The sequence below is a fragment of the Oreochromis niloticus genome, linkage group LG17 (genome assembly GCF_001858045.2).
Source record: "Oreochromis niloticus isolate F11D_XX linkage group LG17, O_niloticus_UMD_NMBU, whole genome shotgun sequence".
Taxonomy (NCBI): Eukaryota; Metazoa; Chordata; class Actinopteri; order Cichliformes; family Cichlidae; genus Oreochromis; species Oreochromis niloticus.
In genome coordinates this window covers 4,972,860-4,991,260 of record NC_031981.2, presented here as the reverse complement: position 1 = coordinate 4,991,260, position 18,401 = coordinate 4,972,860, and the positions used below count along the sequence as shown (strand labels likewise).

Genomic DNA, 18,401 nt, shown 5'->3' with positions numbered 1-18,401 from the left:
CACTGGTTTTTCACTAGTTTTATATTTGGCAACATGAGGCAACACTTAGACAACACATCAGTATGTGCCATTACCTGAAGGTTTGCTGTGTCTCCCAGCGCAGTCTGAAGAGCATGGCGGAGATTCCAGGAGACAGGCAGTTACTCTAGGAGAGCTGGACAGTGCTGTAGAAAGCCCTTAACCCATCAGCAGGGCTGGTATCTGCGCTTTTGTACAAGGAGGAACAGCACAAGCACTTCCAGAGCTACAAAATGACCTCCAGCAGGCCGTTGGTGCAAATGTCTCTGACCAAACAATCAGAAACAGACTTCATGACATTGGCCTGAGGGCCTGACATCCATTATTTGTTCCTGTGCTCACTGCACTGTAAGGTCAATTTAGCATTTGCCATAGAATACCTAACCTCAACCCAAAAGAGCACCTCTGGGATATTATGTTTGTTGTCTGTACCTCAGACTGTCCAGGAGCTCAGTGATGCCCTAGCGCAGATTTAAGAGGAGATCCTCCAGGATGCCCTGACATTGTGAGGGATGCACACAAGTTTCTGTTGTGATAAAAGTGATAAAGCAGGCTGTTCTTGTGGTCCATAACCATGGTGGTTATGGTGGTTAGCGACTCAACTTCCTGTTGAAATGGATTTAAAGTGTTAATGAAGGTGGCAAGGTTGCCTCTCCGGTGGTCCTTCTTGGGCTTTCGCACTCTGGGGGGGCCTGTGGATGTCTGGGCCTGGGTTTCTTCCATGTCTGCTTCATGCTCTTGGGGGCGGGGCTATGTCTCCCCACACCCTCTAGCACAGGGGTGGGCAATCTCAGTCCACGAGGGCCGGTGTCCCTGCAGGTTTTAGATCTCACCTTGGTCAACACACCTGAATCACATGATTAGTTCGTTACCAGGCCTCTGGAGAACTTCAGGACATGTTGAGGAGCTAATTTAGCCATTTAAATCAGCTGTGTTGGTTCGAGGACACATCTAAAACCTGCAGGGACACCGGCCCTCGTGGACTGAGATTGCCCACCCCTGCTCTAGCAGATCATTACATGGATAAACCTTTTGAACTCAAGCACGCTCACGCACACAGGTGTACACACGGATGCTCACAGACACGAACTATATCTTCCTTGGCTACTACCTTCAAGCATATCATGCGCTGTCAGTCTTGCATGCTGCTCAGTAACATTCAATATTTAATATTTACTCTTACAGGTATCTAGGTTGTTACTTTGATCTCTGCATTGTGTTGTTCTCTCGTTGTTTGTTTTCTTTTTTCTTCTTTTAGCAGGTGATCCAATGAATTTTCTCAGTGTCTTCTCTTACTGTCCCCCCTTCCCGTCTGTTTTTCTTTCTCCCTTTCTTTCTTTCTTTCTTTCTTTCTTACTCTTTGACCCTTTCTGTCTAGTTGTCTGTCCAATTTGTAATAACTTAAAACAAAATAAAATAAATAAATAAACAATAATAACACAGATCAATCAAGTGGACCACTTGAAAAAATAAATTCATTGGGCATCTTTCCTGCCATTCAGACAACAATTCTGATTGCTGAACAGGACAGGCACAAAAAACAAACAAACAAACAAACAAATTCATATGAAGTGAAAACTTACACTTTCCCTCACAGGTTACATTACTGAAGAACAAAACTCACTATCACAGTCTACCAATAGAGGGCACAGTTGTATTAGTTAACTGCTCTTCTTCCCCTGCCTGGTTGTATCCTGCTCATGGACTCCTGCAGGATGCCAGCTTTAGTTCTCATGAGTGTGAATTATTCAGTTTGCGTGGCTGTGATGGGACAGAGATAAAGAAGAGGGTAGAGGGTGACTCTGAAAGAGCTCCAAGGCCAGTTGAAAGTGCCTACCCAACTTCTCAGGTTTAAGTTAAAAGTTTCTGGGGGGTTTTCTCAAAGTGAAATACAGGCCACCTGACAAAATGATTCCTGTTTTGACAAAATAATTACAACCGAGGAAGTTAATGTAATAAAGATCATAAACACAGACAAAGTGTTGTCACCGTACACTTAATGTGCACAGGTTTCACGACTGAGGCATCTAATCCCACCACACATCATATTTTGACAGGCTACCTCTGTTCCAGCTACTTACTTTATCTTTTTCACCTGAGGGGAGGACTGGCTTCAGTTGCTATAACAACTAACCACCAAATAGGCTTGTGAAACATGACCCTGCCTTCTTACCTTTCCCTGTGCCTGCTTACATTCATTTCCTCAGCAATACCCAGTGGCAGCACCTTTATGTGCAAGGGTTTGTGTCACGGACTTGGCACAGCTGCCTGTTCACAGAGCCTGATGTGGCATCTGATCCTCAAAAACAAAAAACAAACAAACAAACAAAAAGCCCTGCAAATATCTGTCACATGAGTCAGCTGAGGTTAGACATGCGAAGAAGACGGAGGGATTCCACTCCTTACAGCTGTAATTCACTTAAGTCTCACATAGTTTAACCAAAAGCATCATTAACGGTCCTATCAGACTCAGTTCTTTGCTCTAAGTCTCCTAATCTTGTGGGGATAGCCATCAGCCTTGGAAAGCCAAAGCAGTGCATCTTTAGAGGAACCTAAAGGAGCCTAGTACAGGGCTTTACAGTAAAAGTCATTTATCAAGAACAGCTTGAGAACTAAGTATGAGTAAGTGGCCATTTTATTAAGTAAACCTGTTCAATCATGTGTTTACGTGAATATCTTGTTTGTTTGTGTTCAATTTATTTTGATCATGTAAACAATATAGAGAAGTTCATTTAGCAAAAAAAAAGTAATGCTATACTAAAGCAAAATTACATTTCAATATCGTTTCACCTCTTCTGATTCAGTAACATATGGAAAAGGAGTGTGAATTAGTGCAAACTTATTAAATCCCACCGCTTCACCATAAATTATACGTTAACATTTATTCAGCTTCCTTACCGATATAATCTGCCGTAATAATAATGATGAGCTAATCACATGGACAACCTGCTGAAGTTCACTCTGATCATCGGAGTGGGGAAGAAAGTGGATTTCAGTGGCTATGAATGTGGCGTGGTTGTTGGTTTTTTTCAGAAACTGCTGATCTGTTGGGATTTTCCCCTCACACAACCATCTCTAGGGTTTACAGAGAATGCCCGAAAAGGAGGTCTGTCTCCTTTGTTGATGTCAGAGGAGAATGGATAGACTGCTTTGAGCTAAAAGGAAAGCAACAGTAACACAAACAGACTCATGCCAACTAAGGTACGCTGAAGAGCATCTCTGAACTCACAATCGTGCGTGGCCTCAAAACGTTTGGTCAATAGAAGATAACGATTGGATGTCTGTGAAGGTTCTCAGTCATCCAGGTCATCGTAGTCTAAGGAGCTTGGAAAGAAAGATCAGAAATCGCATGAGCCAAGGTGTGAAAACGGGTGTAGGTCACAATCAGCCAAGGTTTCGGATGAACCCACTGTGAAACCTAGCCCCACCCTATCATGTGATTTCCTGCGTTCAAATGGCCCAGGATGTGAGCGGGCGTTAAGGCGTCTGGGAAGTGATCTCAAAACTGGATTATACATGGCAGACAGTTGGTGAGGTAAGCCAACGCCTCTGTTCAAAGATGGTCGTTCACAGTGGACATAGATGGCTTCTTTGACTCCTCTTTCAAAACATCTATCTTCTCTGTCCAAAATGCTTTTTGACCCTAGAACTGAAAAAGCTTCTCGGATGAGAGGTGAAACGTCTTCAAGCAACTTAAAGAAGTCCAGACACTTTTCTTTCCAAGCTCCTTAGATAACGATTGGATAAACATTGCCTGGTCCGAATTGTCTCGATTTTTGCTGCAACAGAAATCGTCATAATTGGTATAAATATCATGAAAGCATGGATTCCTCCCACCTTGCATCAACAGTTTAGGCTGGTAATCATGGCATAATGGTGTGGGGGATATTTTCTGGCACTCTTTGGGCTCTTTAGCTCTCTGTAGTCCATCCTTTGACCACAGTGTACCCATCTTCTGATGGCTGCTTCCAGCAGGATAAGGCACCATGCCGCAAAGCTGAAATCATGTCAAACTGTTTTCTTGAACACAACGATGATCACACTGTACTTTGTTGGCCTCCACAGTCATCAGTTTTCAACCCAACAGAACACCTTTGGGATGTGGTGGAACAGGAGGTTGGCATCATGGATGTGTAGCCAAGAAATCTGCAGAAACTATGTGATGCTGTCATGTTAATATGGACTAAAACCTCTGAGGAATGTTGAATCTGTGCCAAGAATTGAAGCAGTTCTTTAAGTGAAAGGGAGCCCAACCTGGTACTAGCATGGTGCAACTAATAAAGTGGCCAGCAAGAATATATCATGTCACACAAATGTGTGTAAAACTGGGAGCTCAGACCTTAACCCTAAGTGTACAACTATGAAATGGGTAACTTCCAGTTTGTGTTAAACCACTAAACGATGTTTCCACATTTGCTTGACTGGTTCACATGTTTGAACCAGCCATGCTCCCTTCCGTCGAACAGACACGCTAAGACACAACGCAATTTAAAAATCCATCATGTCATTGTTTTTTAATTTTACAGTCATACAATCATTTTTTTGTTTCTTTCCAGTGTCTCAAAACCATAAAAAATAAATATACATTATGTTACAAAACATTTCCAGTGTCTCAGATTATACAAAAACACACATCTTATCAACAGCATTGATTACATAAGGGCAAAACACTGGGCGTGTACAGGATGTAAGGTACAAAGGCATTTAGTGACTGTACATTATAAAAATGACCTTTTACTAGCTGCATAACGCTTCAGAGCTGCTGACATTTTCAGTTTTAACCCAGATTTGAAAACTTAGCGATTAATAGGCAGCATCAATTATGCAATTTCTGACCCACTCAGTCTGTTTCTTACTTTTACACTACGAAAGATCAACAAATGGCTTTTTAAAAAAAGATTCTGCACTAAAACCGAGTTAAACCGAACTGACGCCCAACTCTAATCTGCTTATTCACCAGATCTCATGACTTTGGTAACCAGGAGTGTGTCTTGCATTGGATAAACAGGCACGACAAACACTGGAAAACAAGGCTTCAGGTTCACAGTGCTCCAAATGCAAAGCTGAGTTTTCAGCAGAGGGGGGAATTCCTCTTCATTCCACATAATTAAAGTTCATTAAGACCGTACTCTTGTGTGTGTGCATGCACTCAAACACAACAGCAGCACCCTGTGAATGCACCACCGTAGAGTGGAAGCCCACTGCAGCGTTTTACAGTATTGTGTGAGCTTGTAAGGCCTCGGTGCAGGATGAAGGCACGCAGCGCAGATTTGTTGTTCTCTGACTGTTAAACCAGCACACGATGTGATTTCTGTTCTTTATTTTCACTACTGTGTTCTTGCTAAAACTGACATAGAAAATAGATCATTTCTTCTTCACTTTTTAAAATTATCTACATGTTACTTACACTCTAAATACACTGCACCGAGAGGCTGTGGAAGCCTTTCTTTAATTAAAACAAAAAAGAAGAGCACTTTGTGTTTCATAGCTCTGCCCAGCATGAACTGAAGCATGTGTGTGTGAGACATCTGAGGGACCTGCAGTCCTTGAAATCATTTTGGATTACAACTGTGACGGTACCAGCCTGTAGAGGTTCATGAACAGTGATTATTACATCTGACACTTTGCTAACTTCACCTAATGAAACAGAACATAATGATGTGCTCCTCGCCAACACTAGAGAAGAGCTTCATGTTAGGGCCCACAATGCATTCTGGGTGTCGTTCTTCATCTTCCGACTCTTCCTAATGATTTCCATTAGTGGTTTTGGCACACGTGGCTCAACCGTGTCTTCACACAGTCCAGCACAGCGTTCCCTTTGTTATTGCTCACATCTTTCCTTTACCTCTGCTTATTTTCTCATCTAAGGCAGTCCTAACGTCTGCGATTAATACTGCTCGCCAGAGAGAGGAAACATGACGGGAGCGGCGATGCTGACAGGATCAGGCTTGAGCGACGCTTCTTCTCTTCATCCACCCTTTAACACCTCTCCATCTTGCAACTTTTCCTTTCATGTTCCTCGACTCTTGGTCCCCTCAGCCCCGACCCGGCAGGTTGTTTAGCTCCTCCTCTCATAAAGGCAGGCTGGTCTGGGTTTGCCTAACAGGTCAGATCGAAGTCTCGTTACTGCCACTGTTAACAGAGGGAAACAAAAGGACAGGAGGGAGGGAGGGGGGTGCAAAGAGAAAGAAAAGAGGGGAACATGCAAGGTAAAAATGAGCGCAGGGATGCGGGAGGGTCCTCATGCAGCATTTAATCAGGATGGTCGCAGTATTTCATGCTCGAGTTAAAGGAATATAGTCATTAAGAGGATTGTTAACACATTTACAGTTTAAAAACCAGGATAGCTTTATCCCAGTTATACTGGACATAAGGGTGGCATCAGTTTTCTCAACTTACTCGCAACAACAAAGCCTTTATGATGCATGCATTATTGCATTAGTTGGCACTGTGATCAGCTTGATTGTTGCTCATTTAACTGTAAATAGCGCTTGCTTGCAAGGTTTTTAAACTTCTACGATCACTGTTAAACTGATTTTGAATCTTTTATTTGTGGACACAGGCTCAGGTGTACTGAGTGGCACCATTAATGAGACCTCTCAGTTTCACACACTTGAGGCATAAGGGTGCTCTGTAGAAAACTGCTCAACATCAATTTCTAGGGGGTTAGACAAAGTGCTCCACTTTTAAATAGGGCCACATTCGTTTGTGTAAAACTGTCATGGTAGCATCTCGGCAGTTTTGTAAAACTTGCAAGCGTCTACAGTGACGGGGAGTCTGCAGCAGCTTCCAGAAATCACACTGAAGTTTCCCCTGGAACTGCATGTATTAGTCACTACTGTTGCCATTAGTGCGAAAAACAAACAGTATTCTTTTCTTACTCTGAGTCTGACTCATTGCCTCCGTTGACCGTCCCCGACTTTAAGTGCATGGCAACTCCGCCATTTGTCTCCCGGTAGATACCCGCTGGCGGAATCTGAGGTCGTGGGGCGACAGGCGGTTTGATGGGGGAGCCGCTCTCGTGGTTGCCGAGTCGGCTTCCTTCGTTGGAGGCCAGCGAAGGCGTCCGGGACGACGGGGTCATGATGTTGACGGAGGGAGGGGGTGGGGAGCTGGTGTTGTTGTTGTTGGGGGGAGGGGAGGTGATGGTGGGCGAGTTGTAGTCGCTCAGCTTTTCCCTCAGACGGTTCTTCATGTTCTTGTCGGTCAGCGGAGGAGGGTAGCTGATCTTGTTCTTCAAGATGCCTGAGTGAGACGAGTGATTTGTGTGAGCAAGCGTGACATAAAGTCGATTCAGATCGGCTCTAAACACTTCCCCCCTCACCTTTTCTCTGCTCTGGCTGGTGGTTGCTGTTAGGCTGACTGGCAGGCGCTGCGTCTTTCATACTGGTAGGAGTCTGTCTGTCTCTCTCCTGGAGAGCCTCCCTCTCTCTTTCACCAACGTGGTTGAGCTTGTTCTCTGGGTGCAGCTCCACGTTCACCTTGGTCTCCACCCTCAGCCTCTCTGTCCCACCTGGGTCCTCGCTGTCACTGGCTGTAATGGCATCTGTTGGCCAGTAAGGCTTCACGTGATTAGACACTGACTGCCCTGCTGAGAAGGGAAGAGAAAACTTCAATTTAATTCAGCATCATATGATAAAAAGTGTTCATTAGAGAAAAAAGATGATATCTTAAAGGTACAGTCGATCATTTTTTGATAATTTAATAGAAAGAAACAATGCTACGAGGGCAATCCCAAAAGTAAGGTCTCCTATTATTTTAGAAATACAAACAACCGTTTATTTTCCATAATATTTACCTCATTTTAAAGCTTGAAGACTTATTTATTTTTATACATAATCGCTATTTCGGTCGATGCATTTGTGTAAACGCTGTGGCAGTCATACCCTTGTAGGGTGGGTGATGAAGTTCCAACCAGTTTTGCAGGAGAGCGACAGTTTGAGTAACGTCTGGACGCGCGGTGTCGTGGAGAATGCCCTTGCTCAGCATTCCTCTACTCCGGTTCTGAAATGCCCTCCTGAGTTTTTCCCAGAATTTCACAGTACCTGTCAGCATGTATTGTGTTCCCAACAGGCAGGAAGTCAACCAACAATACCCCCTTTTGGTCCCAAAACACAGTTGCGCACTGTGCGTAAGCATTCTCCACGACACCGCGCGTCCACAAGTTGCTCAAACTGTCGCTCTCCTGCAAAACTTTGGTTGGAACTTCATCACCCACCCACCCTGCAGTCCAGACTTCGCACCCAGTGAGTACGACCTGTTCCCAAAGTTGAAAGAACATTTGTCCGGTAGGTGATTCTGCAGCAGCGGCGAGCAGGTATGACATGGGCACTGCCACAGAGTCTACAAAAATTTATAGACCGAAATGGCGATTATGTAGAAAAATAAACAAGTCTTTAAGCTTTAAAATGATGTAAATATTATGGAAAATAAATGGTTGTTTGTATTTCTAAAATAATAGGAGACCTTACTTTTGGGATTGCCCTCGTATAACAATGAAGAATGCTCATAAATATATATTATTAAAGTGAAAGCAAACTAATGAGTTCTCATAAAATGTCATAAAATACGCAAGCTTATTTGCGTCCAAGTTACATGTAGAGAGTTTCACAAGTGCCACCTAACAGCAGCTAACAGAGGCTAAGAGGAGCTATCAGAGGCTAACAGCAGCGCTTACCAACAGAAAGTGCTCAAAAATCCTCAAAAACTCGCCTCAGTATCACTGTCATTGGACAAAAGTGAACTTCACTGATTTATATCAGACTCCTTTCACAAAGTTTCACAGTCTCGCTCAGAGTAAATAAATGTGGACACTTTTCACCCTGCATTGACAGCTGAGGTAAACAGCAGGCTTACTGACAGCCTACACAGTTACTTTGCTCTCTGAGTAAACTACAGATGTTTTTGAGGTGACGTATTACTGCAAAATATATAATTAACCATATCTAATTTTTATTTCCCAATTTATTGGGATTTATTATTCCCAATTATTTAATGTTGATATTATAATAGAACTCTGCTGACTGTAATCTGCAATCTACTAAATCTTCTGCAACCTGTAGTGGGGAGAATTTTACACGCTGTAACTTTAAGGCTTCTATTTAAACTTATGCATTTACCTTTTGGAGTGCTGTGAAGGGGTCTCTCGTTGTTCCACTTTGGCTTGACATCAATATCATCATCCTCGCTGTCGGAGGAGTGGGAGGAGGCATAGGAGGAGCTGTGTTCATCTACTGAAAGCTCGCTGTCTGAGTCAGAGTCTAATTGAAGAAATGATGGCGAGACAGACCAGTGAACAAATACAGTATATCAGTAAAATATACATGGAAATGAAACATTGGAAATGCAGTTCAATATAGAAAGCTTACCATCTCCTTTGGTGCCATTTCTATGGAACAGAGGTCCATCCAGGTCCGTGTGGCCTTTAGCTGTTCCTGAAGAGCCACTGGGCTTCTGACCAGACTCCTCCCTGGAAAAACCAAGGACGGCACAGGCAGGCAAGAGAGAAACAGGAGCAGATGAACAGAGGTGTAGATTTAGAGGAGACACAGAGGGGAAGTACATCATTGCTGGAAGTTAATTCAAGCCCCAACTTGTGGTTTTACACAACTGATGTTTAACAGCTGATACAGCAGACATCTCTCATTACAAAACATCTGGTACTGTTGATTGCCTCGACACAGACACAGCGAATATCACATTTAGTTTGTGTGTGCTCTTGTTTGTTTAATGTCAGAAAGTCCCAGCTTGATCATTAATACTGAAAAAAATCTAATACAGGTTTACCTTCTCTTCATCAGTTACTGGTCGTGGTATAATTATTGCAAGAATTCAGAATTTTAGCATGTCTAGGAATCATTTAATGGATCAAAATGACAAATGGGTTACGTTTTTCTCTCCTCTCCTGTCCTCTCTGTCTGAAGCCGTTTATTCCAGGTTGGAATGAGAACTTGGCTGGAGGGCAAAAACTGCTACTAGAGACTCTGACCTGTCTGATGGCTGATCTAAGAGAAGCTTCTGGAAGCAGCTGAAGACGTGCCAACAGCTCCAGGGAAGAGATATGCATGTCTACATTACATTCCTACCTCAACAGGTACAATCCCATCACCCCTTCGTTATTGCTTTTTTCTTTCCACATCTCTACCTTATTTTTTATCCTCTTCCTCTCTTTATATTTTCCCCACTTTTTGCTCTCTTATCTGCTTCTTTCTACGCCTTACCTACAGACAGCTCGCACATTTCTTCTCCCCCCCAGCGTTACTACTCTTATTGACCTTAGAGTTAGCTCTTATTACCCAGATGACAGCTTTACGGGCTAGGCGTACAGTCAGACCAAAGTGTGATACTGTAAAGCACTTAAAAACACCAGGTATATGAAACACAAGCCTACTTTAATGAAAGCATGTCAGTGAACGCTGAACAGATACAGCTTGTAGAAGAGGGGTGATTAGCTTAAGATGACAAACATCTATATTTTGGCCCAGATTCATCTTTCAATGTCAACTTTTATAGATATATCAAGAACACACCTGTCACACAGTCAGACTTAGCTTTACTGATTTAGCTGTACTGCTCAAGATTTTTCAAACATGCTATCAGTCTGTAGCTAGCTTGGACCAAAAAGCTATATATTTATTATTGTATTGTATTAATGTTATGTCTTTAGTAAGTTCAGTTTGAAGTCCAATAATTTCCAGCAAATTTCAACTGCAGAACATTGCAATAACGCATGTATTTAGTTGCAACATTATGAGAAATACCAAGCTAAAATTTTACTAGCTAAAACCGTGTTACTTTAGCAACATATGTAAAACTAATTTGCAAGAACACTATGACTGTTAAATTTTGAGATTAAATTTCATTCAAATTTTTCCCTTAAATTATAATAATCTGAGTTGATTTCAGTTTGAATTTATGTCTTATCATCTTATACCAACATGTTCTCACTCCCAAAGCGCTAGGTGACAAATCTTCGGTATATTACGCTTCCGGGCACCCAACATGTCCCCATATTACGAGACTGGAAAAATGACGAAACATGAGAACCGTCTGGAATGAATCTACACATGTATGTTTTACTTAAATCGTTATGTAAAACACTATCTAACGTCATTAAAGTGGTGGTTAAGGTAGGGATAAGGTTAGGGATAGGGCTGGAATACATGGCTGGAACAACTATTACCACGGGACCGTCGTTCTACTGGATTTCATCCACAATCCGGCGCGTAGCATAGGAACGCGGAAGGTCGCCTTTTGCATTCTCATGGAAATCAACAAATCGTCGGTATATTACAGCTCAGGACTAAGAATGGGCTCCTTATACATAAACTCTAAAGCACATAGACTCTGTCTGCTCTGTGCTAAAAACTAGCTTTACAATAGAAAAGAAAGCTTTACACATTTTGGTAGCACCTACAGTGGTGTGAAAAAAGATTTATGTCGAATTTTTGGCATATTTGTCATGCTTATGTCTTAGATCAAACAAATTTTAATATCAGACAAAGACAACTCGAGTAAATACAAAATGCAGTTTTTAAATCATCATTTCTTTTATTAGGTTTGGCTTAATTCCCTTAATAAATCCACTCATCATTTGAAAACTGCATTTTTAATTTACTCGAGTTAGAAAGGAAGCAAATACTTTTCCACGACACTGAGGCTAAAACTAATGCTTTGCAAAACAATTCTACCTAATGCTACAACCGCCATCATGAAAGTTGTCATGTTTCATTCCATTTTTGTTAAAAGCACAAGAAAATCATCTGAATGTTCAACACTTTTAAATCTGTCACCATGAAATTACTGCATTTGCTGCTAAAGCAATAAACATACATAGCATAAGTTTACTGTACTATAGAAAATGTACCACATCAAATCTCACATAAGCAATAGTAGAATCTAAATCATCTCATATAATAACACAGCAATATGGAGTAATATATGTCTGTTTGTGTGCATTTAGTTTTTTGCAAACAGGCCATGCGCCATGCATTGGCAAATGTCAGTATGATTCTCATGCAGAAGGTGCCAATATGTGGCAGAATGCATATGGTGTAAGAAACAAGATACCTTTGGAGAATAAGGGTGGACAGGGCGTGTGTATACTTATGCAGCGCGCGTGTGTGTGTGTGTGTGTGTGTGTGTGTGTGTGATGCAGTAAGGTGTGTTAGTCAGTGTGAGACTTCTGCATCTCAGACATGCAAAAAGGGCACCAAAGAAAGAAATTTGAAAGGAATGCCAAGACACGCTCATCACACAGCAGAGTGCAAGCAGCCATGCAGTCAGTCAGCGTGTTGTACCTGAGTGTGTAAGCCAGGTAGCTACTGCGGCTCTTGGCTGACCTGTCCAGTGAGACGGTAGACTCGCCAATGCCTGAACGGTACACTGCGCCATCCTCTGTGTACATGTTGTTGCAGTTGAGAGAGCGCTGAAGATGGAGGAATAACAAAGGTTATATTTTAAACAAGAGCTATGTGACCGAAAAGCAAATTAAACAAAAGAGAATATAAAGAAATAAGAAACAATGTTGAATAACTTGATGAAATCTTAAAGATACATATTTAAATGTATCAATATATATGTATAGGGATGGGGATTGAGAAGAATTCAGCGATTCCATTATTGATATCACTTATCGATTCTCATTGGCGACGTTTTGAGCGGAACCACCATTGCTAAGGAGCAATAAAGAAATTACATTCATTCAAATGAAATGCATGCTGTGGGTCAAATGTTTGTGAATGTTTGTTGAGGTATTTCACCTCTTTGTTGGAGTCATTACTTAAAAAAGTAATTATTACACATATTACACAGAACACTTTTCCTAAAAGTCATGTGGTACGTCACTTAGTTTCTCCCAGGAAAAAGTAATTTGTTATACTACTTGTTACATTACTTTCATGTTAGTCTGTATAATAGCTGAAACATAGTCTCATATAAATCTGAGGCTACAGCTGCATACACCAACACAAATCCCTAATGAGGACACACATCTCTAATAAAAAGCTGACTGCACAAAGCCAAGATGTAAACCAGCACAAAAGAGCGATCTCCATAGTGATACTGCTTTAGAAACGTGAACAGGCAGAAAGGGAGCAGCCTGACTGCTCATCTCATTGTTACCTGTCGAAGTTAAGGGTCTGGCTGCTGGGGTCGAGATTCACTCAGCTTTCACTCTAAGTTCTTGGCTAGCTTAGCATCAGCATGCTGTCTTGGCAGATGATTACAAAGAACTGAAGTTGTGTTAGCAGCATTATGCGGTTGTTTCTGTCCTGGATGCAGTTTTCCACTTTACCATTTATCTCGTCCTTTAGTGCAACAAAAATAAAAGAAATGTCCACATCCACGCTCTAGACCAGGGGTGTCCAACTCCAGGCCTGGAGGGCCGGTGTCCTGCAGGTTTTAGATGTGTCCTTGATCCTACACAGTTGATTCAAATGGCTAAATTACCTCCTCAACATGTCTTCAAGTTCTCCAGAGGCCTGGTTGTGAACTAATCATTTGATTCAGGTGTGTTGACCCAGGGTGAGATCTAAAACCTGCAGGACACCGGCCCTTGAGGCCTGGAGTTGGATCCCCCAGCTCTATACTATGTTGCTTTTTTCCTCCTCTGACACCTGAACTGAAATCAGCTGATTGTAGTGTGAGTGCAACTGATGAGTGCGATCAGTAGGCAGGCATACTAACTGCAAACTAGTTTTCCACAAGAACCGGGTCTTGATTCCCATCCCTACTATATGCATGTATATAAAGTATGTGTTTGTTCACTTACTGTTAGCAAAGAGCCCCTTGTGGTGCTGGACTCGTCTTGTATGCTCTTCTTTCCTTTGAAGATGTTCTTGAGGTTTTTCCTCACCTCTTTGTTGACGACCACGTGGAACAAGAAAATGAAGACTCCCTGAAAAAAAAGCAGAAGAACGTATGTATGTATTGCTGAGGAGAGTAAATAATCAAATGTGAATTATTTTCTAAAGTGTGTGTGGATTATCTGTGCATCCAGAGCTCAGTGTGGGGTTAGCAGATACCTGCAAGCAGCTGAAGACAGCGAACAGGTAATGGAAAGTCATTACATCGCTGTTGACTGCCATTAGACCGAGCAGCCAGGTGGCACTGATGAGCACCAGGAGGAGGAAGGCCATACGTAGGGCAGGACTGCGTTGGGAAACATAAATGTTTTAATAATGGTATAAAAAGCCAAACTCAAGGTAGCAACTGGATCCTTTGATGTATGTAAAATGGCTAATGTGATGTGGGAACCTACATAGCTCCTGACTTCTCTACAGCCTTCTGTCTCCGACCACAGGAAGCCTTGGCAGCGAGGACAAAGATCACTATGTTCACCTGAAAGGTAAGAGGAAAATATGGAGAATTTTAACTAATATGAATATAAATAAATAAATATATGAAAAGTTCTTTTTACTCAACTGCTGATTGAGACATAATTAGCGTCTTTTATTATTAACCCTTTAAGACCTACCATAGAACCAAGCCCGCCAGAGCTTATCTTTATATCTTTACATGCTGTAGTGCCATTCTGGGGAGCATTTCAAGTTGCTATACATCAACCCAACCGTTATAGCCCAAATTTTAATAATATGTATGCATTAAGTCCATAGTAACTACATAAATTGCAAAAAAGTGCAATAAACTACAAAAAAATTGAAAATCTTTTTTTTTTTTTTTTTTACATATATTTTTAGTTAGAGAAATTTAAGAGGTTTATCCCTCAAAACTGTAAATACAAAAAAGTTGCACAAAATAGTTTCCAGCCACAGGAAATTTATTTTGAGTGTCTTCATAGTTTTAGTTTTGAGATACACCAATTTTTATATACTGCAGGAAAAACGAAAATAAATATTATAACGCAAATTTGCAAAAACACAGCATGTGCATCAAAATTAACTATTTCCAGCAGAGCAATTTGAGTTCTAAGCATCCCAGAAACGATACAGAAAAGTGTCAAACATGACTTTAAAAAACACCAGTATAGGTTTTTAAGGTTCTGAAGGAAAAAAACAACTACATTTGCCGCGAAAATTATGTCACTTCCGGTTTCGGGCAGGTAATGGCGGGCATGCGATAGTTCGCGCTGATGTCTATTCCAACGTAGGAAGTGATATGAACAGCTGATCGGATCGGCAAAGCGTGTTTCTGGAATATATGTGGAAGGAAACCGTGACCTAGGACAAACTGATGGTATAAGATGTAAGTACAACTCCTCCGGTTTGATATGCAAAACGGCGCGTCCCCGCTCTGACCGGTCTTAAAGGGTTAAAAGAGATATTGCACATACCAGGACGACTACAAAGATGGGCCCCGCAAAGCTCCAGATGAGTGTGTCATGGACAGAAAGCCAACAAAAATCTGGGTTTCCATAACCCTGAGGATCGAGGCCAACTGCCAAACCTACACACAAACACAATGAAAACACAGGGGAGAAATAACATTTTGATCAAATCAGTCTGACTTTATATTATTAAAATATTTTGGATTCTTTTTTTCAGTTACACATCATAATCGCTCACTAATTTTGTCACATTTGGACCTCCGTATATATTTTATATCTCTATTTGCCTCTTCCAAAAACATAATCTTAGCATCCAGTGCTGATGAAATCACTACATCACACAGCATCTGGTAACTGTTTAACAAATTTTATAAAAGTGACACAATAGTAGCACTAAAAGGAGGAATCAGACAGAAGGAAAACAAATAAACATGACACAAATTGTTTAAATTATATATAAATCATATTTTACACGCTTCTTCTTTTCTCATTTTGACACACTGTGAGCATCTAAGTAACAACCATCTCCTTTTCATTGTTTCTTCTGCTGTCTTGTTCAGCGATCTTCCCACGGGGATCATAGCCTTTTCAGAAAAGACGAGTCATGACACGAGTCTCCCAACAATCTGCCATCTCCTATCGCACTGTTTCTTGTCCTGGTGAACGTGTGTGAGTGTAACTCACCAGTGATGATAGCCGGTATGCCCCAGCCCATGGCGTAGTAGAACCTCATGTGACCGTAGTTGATGTTCCGCAGCTCAGTCAGCATGCGGTAGATATGCAGCCCCTCCACGAACATCCAGGCAAAGGTGCACATGTAGAAGTAATGGAGGAGGATGGCGATCACGGTGCACACAAACTGCGAATTTATAGGACGGGAGAAAAGAAGAGAGCGCCAGATTTTTAGGTACAGCACAGTATCGGTCACTTTGGTTCAGCAGTACCATTAAATCTATCTATCTATCTGTGCAGTGGTGTAGGAATCATCCAACCTTTCAAAATAAGACAATTTTCTGTTTGTTCATCTTTGGATATTCAGCAGACAACCGGGAAATAAACCATCCGCCTCCAGGAAACTCTGAATGGAATTTTTGAATATTTTTTTTAAATCTTGAAAGCCTTGTCAATAAACTATTCAATTTGTCAAAAAAAGCGATAAATTCGTGAACTGACAGTAAACGTTTTTATGTCACAACTTCTTTACGTAACACGGCAATGATTCAAACTGTCCCTACATTCCTGTATCTCCCCTCCTCCCGTTTTGTGCTGTCTGGTGCTACAGTAGAAGAATGGTGTGTGTCAGTGAATGCTGAGATAGGGTGTATTTTACTAATGTTTTGTATTGCTGTGGAGATCAGAGAAGAAGAGGGAGAAACTACTTTGACAGCGTTATAAATCATCCCCGGAGATGCCCCTGGGCACACACCGACAGCATTCCACTGCTCTGATGCACGTTTACCTACACACACCTAAACTTTGCACGCACACTAGCAAGCGCTTACCAAATCAAAGAGATGCAAAAAATAAATAAACCCCAAAGAGATTAAACTTTCTCTTTTAAGCATCTCCTTGCAGACTTGGCTTCCACTCCACAAAACAATACTCCATAAAGATAATGCAGCATGTGCTTTTACCACCTCATCCCAGTCAAAACACGGTGAGTCAGAACATTTGTACAAGACTAAAGACAAAACTCCCACAACTCATCTGGCGCCTGTAAACTTACTTGCTTCCCTTTCACTGTGTTGCATGTGCACATTTGTACTTTGTGGTAACTGCAGTTGAGAAAAGGGCAGTTAGAGATGAATACTGATACTTGAGCCGGTTCTGTCAGTCAAATCCAACTGTAAGCTCAGCAGTACATATGTGTGCATGTGTTTATTTTGACATCTGCAGATATTCTTTTCTTTTAGATTTATAGTAGGTTTATCGAAATGTGAAGGGGCTGCTGAAGCACTCGTTGTGGGATTCATTTATGGGACCTAACCTTGAAATACGAGGCTGATTTGACATCTTCTGTCATGTGAATGATGAGGTGTGAGATAGTCGTAAATAAAGCACAACCACCAGGGCTATGCCTCTTGAACAGGCTTCGCTTTCATCCCCGATTCATTACCACTGCAAGTACTTTTCAGAAGCACATGTATATCTGTTTGACAGCTGGGGGTGGTAGTTACAACCCTCCATGGAGTTACAGGACTGACAGTGCATCTCCCGATGCCTTGGGTTAAAACATCTGGTTTAACCAGACTACGTAAAGCTGACTCATTCACCTTTAACATGTTGTACTTACAAGGGTTAAGCTTTAAGGTGCTAGTTGTCCTTTTGAGCTGCTACTTATAGGCTGAGCTAGGATCGCTGTGTTTCAGGTTGTTACACAAACCAGCACACAGAGATAAGTATGGCAATGATCTTCTCTAACTCTGGCTAAAGGGCAAAAAAGTACACCTTTAAATGTATCCTTATATCTCCCTTTTTAAACCTCATTTCTTCTACTTGTCAATTAAGAGATTAATGGTGTTGTCTGTACCACAGACATTTGAGATTTTTATCAAGTAAAAACTAAAGCTGTTTTGGGAAAACCCTTGCCAGGACCTACCACCCTGAGGCCAGCTTTTAGAGACAGGTACCAGTCACAGCACGTCTCCACTACTGGCCCACAGAGGTTTGTGTATGTGTGTGTCAGCAGACTTCAAAGATATCCCATGCCTTTTGATCCTTTACTGTATGTATATGGAACTGAGAGTAGTTACCAGCCATATCAGTGACTAACAAAGGCTTTAAACTCAATTAAGGTAGACTACATCCTCACATAACATTTATCCAGGAATGGCAGCTCACTAACATGAACTTACACGAGGTTATATTGAAAAGCAGTTTGGTAAATAGCACATTCCTGACTATTACAGTCATTAGTCGACAATCACAACACCTAATCTGTCACATAAAGAAAGACTCTCAGGTAGGTCTTGGCCCATTTAGTCTTGTAATGCTCTTGTCAACCCAGCGTTAGAGGGCTGCCTGCAGGAAAAACAAATACGGTAGGCTTCATGGAAGCTCTGATACACTATTAAAGTAAACACCAGAGAGAATGCTC

At 41.6% G+C, this 18,401-nt stretch overlaps 1 protein-coding gene across 5 annotated transcripts in view; it reads right to left on the bottom strand.

The window, feature by feature from the left end:
• Positions 1 to 4,505: 4,505 nt before the first annotated feature.
• celsr1a (cadherin EGF LAG seven-pass G-type receptor 1a) overlaps positions 4,506 to 18,401 on the bottom strand; it is a 100,862-nt gene continuing 86,966 nt past the window's right edge. For 2 of the 5 annotated variants that reach the window (XM_005451760.4, XM_019347003.2), the window contains exons 26-36: positions 15,989 to 16,163; positions 15,311 to 15,423; positions 14,279 to 14,358; positions 14,043 to 14,169; positions 13,790 to 13,915; positions 12,318 to 12,445; positions 9,387 to 9,487; positions 9,138 to 9,278; positions 7,343 to 7,609; positions 6,900 to 7,263; positions 4,506 to 6,117 (exon numbers count right to left, since the gene is read on the bottom strand). In XM_005451760.4, the coding sequence (XP_005451817.1) occupies positions 6,090 to 6,117; positions 6,900 to 7,263; positions 7,343 to 7,609; positions 9,138 to 9,278; positions 9,387 to 9,487; positions 12,318 to 12,445; positions 13,790 to 13,915; positions 14,043 to 14,169; positions 14,279 to 14,358; positions 15,311 to 15,423; positions 15,989 to 16,163 (1,650 nt within the window). In that variant the 3' untranslated portion in view covers positions 4,506 to 6,089. Of the gene's footprint in view, positions 6,151 to 6,899; positions 7,264 to 7,342; positions 7,610 to 9,137; positions 9,279 to 9,386; positions 9,488 to 12,317; positions 12,446 to 13,789; positions 13,916 to 14,042; positions 14,170 to 14,278; positions 14,359 to 15,310; positions 15,424 to 15,988; positions 16,164 to 18,401 lie in introns of all 5 variants that reach the window. The other 3 variants (XM_005451765.4, XM_019347004.2, XM_019347002.2) reach the window with 3 other exon arrangements.